This window comes from Parasteatoda tepidariorum, chromosome 1 (genome assembly GCF_982258835.1).
Source record: "Parasteatoda tepidariorum strain Cologne lab strain chromosome 1, Ptep-v5.0, whole genome shotgun sequence".
NCBI lineage: Eukaryota > Metazoa > Arthropoda > Arachnida > Araneae > Theridiidae > Parasteatoda > Parasteatoda tepidariorum.
This window is the reverse complement of record NC_141755.1, coordinates 86,283,032-86,296,140: the sequence shown is the minus strand read 5'-3', so window position 1 is coordinate 86,296,140 and position 13,109 is coordinate 86,283,032. Positions and strand designations below refer to the sequence as shown.

Here is a 13,109-nt window from a genome sequence, read left to right as displayed (position 1 = left end):
CGATCCTTTGACTTTCTTTTTATTATTTGTGACTTTTAAATCAGTTTGATATCTCTTTCAAACCTATCTAATCATCATTTCTTCACTCTTTCAACCATTCTCATCAAATGGCTCAAAAACTGTAGTCTTTTTTCACGTCTTTATAATGTTTATAATATTTTTATCTTTATATAGTTTCCTTATATGTAAAATAGTTTCAATTCTCCAACCTTCACATGTCTGAATATTTTTTAGACCATTTATTTCCCATGTTTAAAGTAATTTGCCTTCATAGTGTGTAGTTGTTGAAGCTTCACTTCCACAGATTTTAACTGGTCTTAAATTTGTTTTGTAGACTTTTAGTTTACGTACAGTAAGTCTGGCCTTAATTTCAGTTTTGGTGGAATTATCTTCCATCATTATAAATCCAAAGTCCTTAAATTGACTTTTTCACATTTATTTTCATAATTTTTGTCCATCAAATTTCAATCCTAAACTAAACTCAGTGGCGCGACAGCCCACAGAGAGCCAAGGCCTATAGTGCCCATCTCAGTATTCTTGATCTTGGCTGTGGGATGCAGGAGCAGATGTTCCAGTTAGGTGGTCGGCCGAACATGAAACCCCCAGTGTTTAGTTCCCGAGCATGCTTAGTAGTCATTTATCGACCCACTGAAGGGATAACAGGCTGAGTCAACCTTGCCTTGCCCGAGGATCGAACCCAGGACATGTGGCACGGGAGCGTGAAACGCTACCACTCAGCCACCGGCAGTCAAATTTCAATCCTAATTGCTTAAAAAAAATCTTAAAAGAGGATTTTATCCAACCATCAAAATCTACAATTCTTAAAACACAACTGAAGAAAAATGACAGCAGTTTAAGCTATACTACAAAAATGAAATTGGTAGTGATAAATAATAAGTTAATTAAAACTTAATTTTATATGAAGTGATGTTATTCCATTGTAGAAACCAAAATCAAATATCTGAATAAATTTCTTTACAAGGGTATATTCAGCCTAATAAAAATACCATTTTAAATGTGGCTTTGTGTTGTTGTGGCTTACTGTTAAGATTTAGAAGCAGTTTAGCTACTAATTTTAATATAAAATTTGTCATAGTAAGAATGATCAGATTTATAACTAAGTATTATTAAAGGAAGGGAAAGATATTTAACTTGTGATTCTGTTAACACATGAACTCTTCCTAGTGTTATCTACAATAGAACATAAATTTAATCTTTCTAACTTTAGAAATTATTTGTTAATTAGGCTCGGGACACCCTCATCTTGTAGAAAAATATAGGGTTGTTAAATCAAGCAGAAAAAAATTTAATCCTTAATTTTGGAAATGTTTAATTCTAATCCTCAAAAACACCTAGTTTTAATTTTCGAAAGGTACATAATGATGCTTACATAGCCTGATTAATCTTCAGATCTTGCTGTATTATTTTAAGATTGATTTAAGAAATAAAATGTGATCATTAGAATGCACTGATTCACTAAAATGGTCATTAATCCTTATGAGAATGAAGGATCCAATCATAAAGAGTTTCAACTTTTATTTCTTACTCAATAGTCATTCTAGTAGTTCCGCTAAAAGCACGGCTGGCCACATTATACTATGAAGATTTCAGAGTCCCATAATTATAGTGTTAAAAAGGTATATTTGGGGAAAATTCACTTATTTTAATTTCTATTCACAACTATTCTTTTCTATTCATCATTATAAATAACATTAATCGGACATCATTATTGCTTTTAAATGTTTCTGCTGTTATTCATGGGTTGCATTAAACTGTTTTTATTCCAGAGAATTTTAGATTATTATTCTGTCTTTGGGGAGAAATTTCCAGCCTTTTTATTTCTTGGGGTTAAGATTTTTCATGTGCATTTCCTTGTATGAAAGATAACTAAAAATGTTTCTCCTGAAATTTTTTTTACATAGATTTTTGCATGTTATTGATGAATTCATGATATTTATAAATGCTTAAAAAGAATGTTTTGTGAATGAAATGTATAAAAAAAAAAATGTTTTAACCCACTGGCAGTTTAGCAAATGGAAATGTTTCTATTTTCTTATCTAATTACATAAAGAAACCAATTTTGTTAAACGAAGAAGACTGCAGGTTAAAATATGACTTTTTACACACAGAACCTTCAGTGGGTTGAAAGGTTCATTTTATTATACAGAATTCTTACTTTCCCTTTTCTAATGTTTTATTAATTTTTTAGATTACTATAATTAAGCCGAGGCCCCCTTTTTCTGTTCGGCAATCATCAGTAATTGTAAGGTGAGTGAACTATAAATAATAAATACTGTGTGTGCCTTTTTTTAGTTAATTTCTGATAAACAATATTGTCAAAAAAAAATGTCTAATAATTTGCTGAACATTAATTAAATCTCCCTGGGTTTCACTATTTGAAGTACAGATTATCTTTATATTCCCTAATTGGAGTACCATGAAAAGTTTTAAATCTTGTAAGGATGCCTTCAAATTTAGAGTTTAAGAAACCCTTGTTCAGATAAAGACCTGGACCAGAGTTAGATCACAGACTTTGTGACTGAAAAGTATTTAAAAATCTTGAATATTATAAAGTAGCATTTGTTGCTGCGAATATAAGACACTGGAGGAAGAACATATTAGAGATTAGAAGGGCTGTTTTTGCTTTTGTAAAAGGAAATATAGAATGCAAAATATATCGTTATTTCAACATTTTAAATTTGTTTAAAAATTATATTTTCAAAAACTACATTATAATATGTATACATACCATACTTTGGATAATATTATAATACTTGATAATTTGGATAATATTATAATACTTAATAATTACTTGAATTATTGGTATACATTTTTATTTATTTTCAGTAAAATTATAATGCTATATAGTATTTTTAAAAGCTTTGTGTATTATAGATTTGACAATCAAATAGTGCTCTTCCCAAATTTTTAACCATAAGGGTCAATTTTTAGTGTACAGTGCGCCAAAAAAAAGAACCACCCTGAGTAACTTTTGATCTAATGATCGATCTAGAACTCAATCTTAATAGTTCCTGAGGATGACCTCAAATATGCAGACAGACGATATTTTAAGTTACGAAATCAGACAAAAAAACGTTCTTCCTCTGAATAGATATAAAAAAAATTTCGACGAATTCATATTTCTCTCCTTCAATATATAGGGGGTAGCCGCAATCTGTGAAATATGGTTTCAATAGTTTGTTCAGAATAGTGGTCCAAAATTTGAACCCCTTAAGGTTAATTTCACTTTTTGTGTTTTTTCGCTATATCTCAAGAACTTTTTTAGCGAATTGGAAAAAAAAAATTTATCATTTATCCAAAGGTAATTCCATGCAAAAATAATTTTTAGCAAATATTTATAATTTTTTATTATTTTATTTAAGAAAAAATTTTAAATTGTAAGGGATACAATTTTTGCGTCGTTTTAAAGAATGTAATTTTCATGAATACATTACATTTCATGAATACATAACAAAATTGAAGAGAAATCGGTCGAAAAGTTTCTGAGAAATCTAAATTTTAGATAATCAGATAATTAAAATTTGATTGCTCAAGAATTAGTCAACTGATTTTTCTCAAATTTTGTATTTTCCCATGTAAAATTACATTCTTTAAAATGATGCAATAAATTGTATACCTTACAATTCAAAATTTTTTCCACTATTCTTTTAAAAAAAATTATAAATATTCACTGAAAGTAAGGTTATTTTTTGCATGGAATTATCTTTGGATAAACGAATATTTTAATTGTATGTAAAAAAAACTTCGATTCGCTTGAATAAGCCTTGAGATGGCAAAATACACACAAAAGAAAAAAAGGGGTCCAAACTAGTGTGACCGTATTTCCCAGATTGCGGCTGCCCTCCATATTTTAGGGGTCAGAAATCTGAATCCGTAAACAACAAAAAAAATGTGTTTATTCAGAGAAAGTACGTTTTTGTGTCTGATTTCATAATTTAAAATATTGTCTGTACTTATTAATTAGCATATTTGAGGTCATCCCTTTGAGCCATTAAGATTGAGTCCTAGAACATGAAGATCCAATCATTAGATCAAAAATTACTGAGGGTGGTCTTTTTTTTTTTTCCGCACTGTATATCAGTGATGCAGCTGTGGAATTCTTTCACTTTGGGGTGTAGATAATAAAAATTCTACTTTGATATATATAATACATGGTTTAAAAAAATGGATGCCACTGCTCTAATTAATATTTGTTATTGATATACTCGTATTATCTTATTAATTTATCTTTTGTGAATATGACCAAAATATTCTTATACTGTTTAAATGAATTTCTTATTTATTCAATCAATGAATGCCACTGTTCTAATTAATCTTTATGTTATTGATATATTATCTTTTTAATTTTTCTTTATCTTTTATGTATAGGTCCAAAAAATTCTTAAAGATTCCTTTCTTGTTTAAACCTACACGTCCAGTTCAATTATACGAAGATGACGTCATTTTCCAACGTGAAAGCTGTGATAATCTAATTTTAAGACTTAAAGGATTCTGCTTTTAAGAAGAATTTTAATCAAATTATTTATTTTATAAAACTTATATTTTTATAGGTGTTTGATGTTTTATAGTTTTATCAAATTGCAAATCAATGTGAAATAAATATTTTGTACATTTTTAACAGATTGTTTTTGATTTAATAAGTATTTTTAATTTCTATTGAAGAAGCATACATTTTAACTTTGTAACTCAGAATGATAGCAATATACACTGCTGAACAATTGCTGAATAACACCTAATTTAGGCAAAATAGTGTTCTCGACGACGCCCGTTGACTGAGCGGTAGCGCTTCGCGCTGTCGTGCCACAGGTTGGCCGACCAAGGTTAACTCAGCCTTTTCTCCCTTCAGTGGGTCGATAAATGAGTATCAAGCATGCTTGGGCACTAAACACTGGGGATTCTGCTTTCGGTTGATCACCTGACTGGAACATCTGCTCCTGCACCCCAGAGCCAAAGGTCAAGAAAACTGAGATGGGCACAGTAGGCCTTGGCCCTCTATGGTCTGTCGCGCCGCTGAGTTTAGTTTAGTGTTCTCAACAGTCGACCAATAATAGTGAAATCAAGTGTAGAGAGGCGTGGTAGCACAGTACGCTGTTATCTGTATAAAAAGTAGTGCGCACTATCTTTTCATTTATTCAAAAATTCAGTACAATAATTAAGAGTATAATGTTAGCAAGATATCATTTGAGTTCTTACGATCATGGGCAAAAGTTAGACTACTTGCAACTGGTCAAAATGTCACCACTGTGGTTACAGTACTGAGAGTGTTGAAAAATGTCATCTTGCGATTAAAAAAAAGACCGCTGAGGATGGAAATGATATGCAATAGCCTGCTGGTTGTCATTGTAGGAACACCTAACCTCAAGAGGAACGATACGTATTCCCAGTAGTGAAAAGGAACAGAAATGGCACTCCTAAGCAGGAAGCAGCAGATCTTGCAACCACTACCGGTACACATGTTTCTGCCAGAACCAGCTCATGGGGAAAAAATAAAGTTGTTTTGCATACACGTGGACCTGCTTGATGCATTCTGCTTTAACCTTGCCATTGTCGAAAAATAATGCATTGAAGTAATCAGCAGTGGTCGAGAGTGATGTTCTCTGACAAATCCAGATTTACTATGACTAGTTATCAGTTAGAGGGGACATTGCTCACAACAATAGGTTCATGAACATGATCAATATGGAAAGGCATAATGGCCAAACACTGCTTAACATCTTTGAGCGATGTAGCGATACATCGCAGCGGTATTGCAAATAGATGATTCTTTATCATTAGAGACGAACGGGACAATATATCCCAAGAACTCTTCCATTGTTTAGAACACTATGATGAATAACAGGTGCAAAATGTGCATTAGTGGTCAGGTAATCTCTCATCTTTCTGAGGTAAATTTTATTATTCAACTATATCAACTATTTTGCATAATAATAAATGCACATTGTCTCTACTATATATATACTTAGTTTCATTTCATCTATTAATTATTTAGAAAAATGTAACTGTTCCGTAGCAATAATCAAGCAGTGTATTTTTACTCTACTATAAATCACTCATAGGGTCTCAATGTGTGCACTGAAGATCAGGGCTTGTTAAGACTTTCAAGTGTGCAGTTCGCTTTAAAATTAATATTTTTCCCTGTCAAAAAATAATTTACATTTTTAACTCTGCACACATGTTAATAAAACAATTATAAAAGTTGCAATTGAAATAGAGAATGTTAACAGATTTTATAGTACAAAACTACTCTTAACTTGTTGTGCAAAAAAAAATTTTAAGTCTTAGAAGTCTGATTTATTTTTCTATATCTTTTTATATTACAAACAAATCATTATTGACTAATTAAAATATCGATGTGATTCCACCAGCTACCTTACTTAATTCGAAGTGCAAATTTCTTCGCCTTGATAAACAAAGTACAGTATTTTTTGCTAATTAAAATATTATGACAGTTCTTTATCCTCTTTCAGGGCTGCCAGTAGGTCCTTATTTTCCTAAATGGCCTTTTCTTTTAAACAAGCTGGTTTTTAAAAATCCCCGTCATCTCTGAGATTCCTATAATTCTCTCTTTTTTTCACTAGTAATGTTAAAGATCAGTATTTTTCGAATTTTATTAAAATTATTTAGATTTGTTTAAAATTAATGTCGTAAATAATCGCATGTAACTTAACTCAGCACTGATCGTTAAAATGATAGCACCCATGCATTTGATTCACTTGTGAAATACTGTTTGATGTTCATTTTTTTTACCAAGATGAAAAGAAAAGGCTTTTATTTGTTTAATAGAACTGTATAAAATCACTTACTATTAATCACAACAATGCTTAATTAATTTTGGTAATAGGTACTACTGGTATAATTAAAATTGATATTGTTTTAATAGGTCCCAATTACACTAAAATGGTTATCAAGATATTTAGCATGGGTTCTGTGGAAATTCTCCACAAAAAAGAATAAATACCGAAGATAATTGCTGATTATTGTAAGTTTTTACTATAAGGAGTTAGCCTTGAGCAATAACATTATACCAGATGATACTGAATATGGTTAATCTTTATTTGGATGAAATGAACTTTTAAAAATATGCTTTGCTCAATCTAATAATATAAAGGCAACAGTTTTAGCGTAATCATGTTGGTACATGTCTTTTAATTTTGCCCATGAATTTGTAATGCTGATCAATGCCGAATTATTGATTATTTTCTCTTTTTTTTAACCCGTACAAATAAGTATTTAGCTTTATATGTATAATATCTAGTATGCTGGTTTAAAATGTGCACACAGTTTTACTCAATCAGCAGCACTAATAGAGATTCATCATGGCAAAGATGCAAAATAGGGGGCTTTCAAAAATGTTTTTTATAAGGTATGTTTTTTGATGATTCATTGTACCTATTTGAAATTCAGAAACTTGGTCAATTCATCATAGTTTTGCTAAAACTTTAACAGGGTGCGTAGCCAAATCTTTGAATAAAAAATAAGCACTTTTTAAAAACTTTTCAAGCACTCAAAAAATTCTTATTCAATCAATGATACTATTGAAAAACAAAAACTTTTTATAAACATTTTTAGCGTTAAAAAAAACCAAAAAGAAACGGGCAATCAGTACTTTCCCACATCACCGAGTGAATTCAACTTGACCCAGAACTCAGAACAAAAGTACCCTTACCCCCTACGTCAAAAAAAGTGTTAGAAGTAAAATAAAATAAACAAGAAAAAAATTAAAATAAATTAAAAAGAAAAACATTTCATAAGGATCTGATATTCTCTATCGGAATTGGAGCACTCAGGTTTCGGTTTCAAGTGTGCGCGTGAATGATTACGTAGCAAACTCCCCATTTTTCGTGAAATGCATGGGATCCACCAGATATCACTGAAGGGGAGAAAGAATTATTCGAAAAAAAGCACTTTTTAAAAACGCCAACTGAAAAAAGCACCTTTAAAAGCTTTTAAAAACGAAATCCCCCAAAAAGCACCTTTAAGTACTGTTTACAAACGCTAAGCACCCTGTTTAAAATTAGAATGACAAGGAAAAGTGATCTCTATTTCTAAGAGAAAGGGGAGAGATTCTTGCTGTAATTCTTCTATTGGCATGACAGCCCTTTGTGGGGCAGAGTCTTCTCTAGGACCTTCCTCCATTCTGTTCTTTTTTACTATAGTTAGAAATAATTAGAACTTTCATCATTTTTGCTTGTGAGTTACTCTTAACAAATGTCAAGTTTGACTAGTTTGAAAGGTAGTGTATATCAGTTTTTCAAGTATTTAGTAAGAACAAATAATTTAATTTATTTCCAAGTTTGCTTACATAAAAAAAAAAAAATTTCACATTGAATAAACAAATTAAATATGTAAATAAAAAACTAATTAAAAATATGCAATTGATATTTTTAAGTTTTAAAAGAAGTTAAAATATTTTTGAAAGAATTTTTATTAAATAAATTTAAATCATAAATCATTGCTCTTGTCATTATCAGTTTCTGAACTCTTTTTCAAACTTCTTAAATGTGATAAATTTTAATATTTTTATTTATCTTAAATTTACAAAAACGAATATTACATCTTAGTTCAGATAGTTTTTAACATGTAAATTTAAACTTAAAAACTTATTAAAAAAACACTAAGTATCAACAATGTTTAGTATAAAAATTTCTTTGCATTATATGCTCGTTTACTTATTTCATAATTTTTTCTAGTTACTTGGCAATCAAAGAAAAAAAAATAGAGGTGTAAAACTAATAAAAGTATATGTATTATATAGATGCATAATATTTTTACATCCACCTGTTCCCCACCCTAAAAAAAATCCTGGCTGCCTAATTTTTAGGCATGTTTCTGCGTTATTAAATATCTTAGTTAAATACGATTTGATGTTATAGCATTTATCATTTTGAATTTATAAATACTTTTATTAATTCATTATTTGGATAATTTACTTTCTTCGAGTAGGAATTGCTAATAATCCACTATAATAAAGTATGTGAAAACAATTTTATTGTGCAGTCATTTTATATAAGATTTATAATAATTTTATATATAATTATAAAAAAGCACCAATACTTTTTTTAGATGGATAAACATAGCAATGACAAGCACTTTAAATGTGTTTACATAAAATGTATGTGGTAAACAGAATTCTCATGACTTTACAAAGAATCATTTAAGAAATAAATCAGACTAGACAAAAAATAGGACTAAACTGTAAATGAAAAAAAAATCTAAATAAAAATAAGTACTAAAATGGAATTGTGAACCTTTTCACAAACACTCGATAAAATTTCTTATAACCGGGTGTTACATATAACATACAAAAGCTTGAATATATTAAACACTAACTTGATTATGTAAATTTATACATAGCAAAATAAAATTTCATTATCACTTTTACAAACTACTCAAATAAAATACAGATATATTTTATAAAAAAAAAGAAATATCAAAGCCTTTTCTGTAAGAAAAAAAGGTTAATAAAAAAATACTTCAGGGATACCAACCTTGAAAGGGCTCTTTTTAAAGATTTATCTTCAGAAGAGTTAGAGCTGGCTAGTCTTAATTACAAAAGAAACAGAAAAAATCATCCCTTTTATGTTGGATGCCATAAGACTAAGAAATGAAATGATTAGAACAAAAAAACATAACTTTTTAACAACTATTATACTATAATAGTTTTTTGTATTCATAAAGTGTGCGCGTTGTCAATCAAATATCCAAAGATCGACTTATGACATATAACTGCCCTGATAAGTAAAAGTTTGACTTAATCAGAAATTAGAGAAAGTTATTTCTTTCATCAACTAAAGGAAAATTTCATATGGCATCATAAAGTGATTTTCAAAAATATCTTTATATTTTCGAAATTTTAAATCGAATGATACTCAGATTGAACGATTTAATTATAATTAAAACAGATAGTATTGCTTATTTCAGTCACTGCCCCTATAAGCAACGCTTTTTCACATTTCAGATGTATAGCTCTCTTAAATTCAATGCAAGTAGTGTTTATCTCAATGAATTATTAAGAATATAATTTTAAATCAATACAAAACAAGAAGAATCATAATAATAGGTTTTTTTCTCACAATAATTTGAAACTTACATAAAATCTTCACACCATGCATAAAACAGGTAAAATATAATTCAATAATGTTTTTCAATAAATGACTTTGAAATTTCAGCTAACAGATCAACAAGTTTTTGTTTAAAAAAAAATTACATTTTGATAGCAAAAAAAAAACATTGAAATGAAAACTATTTTATGTTCAAATAGTGGTTCATATACAATTTTTTTTTAAAAAAAATGAATTAACAAGCTGGAATATAAGCAAAAACTTAGATTTGCAATTTGTTATTATCTAAGTAGACTTTAGATTACCATATTTAACTATAATTGAACTCCATATCCAATATATTACTTTCAAAAGCATTAATTGAAATTGTTTCGGACGATTTAATCACTATAAAAGTAAACAAAAAAACAGCAGTTGGCATCCCTAAGCTATAAAAGGTTACATAGAATAGCTGTTATCCTTGTCAAAAGAGGGTCATGTTCTGGCAAACTCTTTTTCCACTTGGTTTTCATTTAAGACACAACAGAATATCATTCACCACTTAGTGCCTTCTATTTAAGTATATTATTTTCATTTTATATCAGACATATCTTCATATAAAACTGACAGAGTTTACTTTAAAAAACTTGGTTCACGCAAGGTGGGGCAACAAACATTGCTAAAAATTAGCTATGGACAATTAACAAAACCTTTTTCCAAGATTTTACATTGTGCGTTATTCTGTTTCTGAGTTATCAGCCACTTTGTTTAAAGGCTGTAAACTGTGACCCCCTTCTGTGCCCTTGATGAAACGGACTAAGCTACCCCCGAAATAAGGCTTTTCCTTTGAACCATCATTTCTCAAAATATCTTCACAGACGCATAAAAACAAGGTGTCGATAACCATTTCATATACTGACAAAACACAATGAGCAATAAAATAAGCAATGACACAAATAAGAACTACAGGAACTGCATAGAAATACAAGTCTGGATCATTCTTGAAAATGACAATGCAAGCGAATGCAGTGATGGCAGTGACACTACACTTACCAAGAAACAGAACAAAATCGCCAACACTATTTATAGTTGCAACTTGCAAGGCGTTTGACATCAAGATGTCAAAAGCCTCTCTAGCAGCACTGCAAAACCCAACACCCTGTATGGCAACTATAGTATAAGCATTGTGATTCAGGTATCTGATACATTTTTCCATGCACCACAAACAGCAAGTACAACATTTCAAACACCAGGCTACACATTTCCACTCTTGATGCTTGCGCATTAGACTTATCATGTAAGTTAGGATCAATCTAGGAATCTTAAACACTGTTATCAAGAAAGCACCCAATGCAACAGATCCCATATGATACAAGCAAAGACTGGTGACAGATTTGCAAACAGGACTAGAGACCGTGCTCCGATCTCGACTGAAGTACCAAGTAGCCACGGCTCCGGCTATTGCCATTTGCTGGCACCCCAAAATAAACTCGCTGGTCCACACCAGGGCAATTATGTGATACCACCACATATACTGAACCCATGAACCTTCAGTAAAACTCACCAACGTGAAAGCTCTGTTTACCAGATTGTGTTGAGGTTCTGGTGAGAGATGAGTGTAGTTAGAGGGCAATGGTGCAAGAGGAGCTGAAAATTGTAGAGGGCCTTGAATTGTGTTTCTCACGGGGTAATAAGCAGTAGCGATTGCTACTAAAACAGCGACCCAAAAAGTTAAAAATAAAGCAAGGGCTATAAAGGTAAAAACAGGTTGCAACAGAATTAAAGGCATGCTTTTAATGCATTCAGATGCTTCAGTAAACAGCTTTACAACAATGCTCACTCTTTTTCTCATTACAAGAACAATCAATAATAAAATTATGGTAAATATAGTTGCCATTATAGAATACACTAGAAAGGACTCTTCATTTTTCACAGACTCAATAAGAGTCTCATCTGTACTGGTAGAATCCAGCTGCCACTTCAGATCGATATAAGTCCACCACAGTACAACAGTTCCTGCAATGCATGCTACGCAAGCTACAATCATGATTATCCAAGACACAAATGAAGCTAACTTATGAATCAATAAAACCACAATTACGGATAAAACAATTGCTAACGCAACCATTCCAAGAATGTGAAACTTAACTGCATAAACATCACTGACAACCTTTTGAATAGTATCAAAACTATTTAAATAAGCATAAATACTGTAAATAATATCACTAGCAAAGTTTGCCACTGGAAGAGGAATACAGCGCTTGAATATTGGCTTGGTGGCAAATATGGGTGGTTCAGGGCAAGCATAGTGGCCATTAGCAATGGTTTCATTTATTGGTTCAGGATACAAGCGACTACGACCTTGGTATTCAGTTATGTCGTAGCGACATAGACGCGAGCCGGTGGCAATTTCAAAATCTCTGGCCTCTGCTTCATCTCTGAGTGTTCTGTAAGGACACTGCTTTACACAGATTTTCAAAGATTGATATAAATTTGTCATGTTTAAGAAAAATAAATAAGGCCTATCAGTCATATCCATGCCAGAAAATGTCATATTTCCCAATTCTTCATTTTTCATTCCACAGGTGTTACCGAAACTGTCCTGTCCATATTCGAGACTCATAGGATTACCGATCACAAAAGCAAAGGCAGCTATGAATATAAGTAGGCCCCAAAACACTCCAAAGATGAGAAGACAAAACACATCAGTACAACTTTTGGATTTGTCCATCTTGGGTTCATTTTCAGATTGACCACAACAAGGAGACATTTTGATTATAATATTTAGAAGTCAATAAAATCAGTTAATCATTATTCATTTTCAAAGGAAGAGGAGAATTTCAGAATAGACACATTTATTATTTTATTTTAAACAATTAAAATGTTAATTAAATATACAATACTATCCACTCCCCGAAATTTTAAACAGTTTTTGTTTTTGACAGGCTACTGGTTGTTTGTATTTAAATCTTTCACGAATACGGTCAAGTATTAACTTGTAAAATGCATCTGGGAAACAAGTTTTCTTTTGACTGGAAACTCAGGTTT

The 13,109-nt window shown here is 30.8% G+C and overlaps 2 protein-coding genes across 6 annotated transcripts in view; one reads left to right on the top strand and one right to left on the bottom strand.

The window, feature by feature from the left end:
* The window catches only part of LOC107444724 (centrosomal protein of 192 kDa), a 78,393-nt gene extending 73,754 nt beyond the window's left edge, over nucleotides 1-4,639 (top strand). For all 5 annotated transcript variants that reach the window (XM_043039715.3, XM_087168387.1, XM_087168376.1 and 2 more), the window contains 2 exons: nucleotides 2,210-2,268; nucleotides 4,390-4,639. In XM_043039715.3, coding sequence (XP_042895649.2) covers nucleotides 2,210-2,268; nucleotides 4,390-4,522 — 192 coding nt within the window. In that variant the 3' untranslated portion in view covers nucleotides 4,523-4,639. The remainder of the gene's footprint in view (nucleotides 1-2,209; nucleotides 2,269-4,389) is intronic.
* A 4,350-nt stretch (nucleotides 4,640-8,989) lies between these two features.
* Nucleotides 8,990-13,089, bottom strand: Ctl1 (choline transporter-like protein 1). Its single transcript, XM_016058939.4, has one exon. It carries the CDS (start codon nucleotides 12,829-12,831, stop codon nucleotides 10,798-10,800), a length of 2,034 nt encoding a protein of 677 aa, XP_015914425.2. The 5' UTR covers nucleotides 12,832-13,089; the 3' UTR covers nucleotides 8,990-10,797.
* Nucleotides 13,090-13,109: the final 20 nt, after the last annotated feature.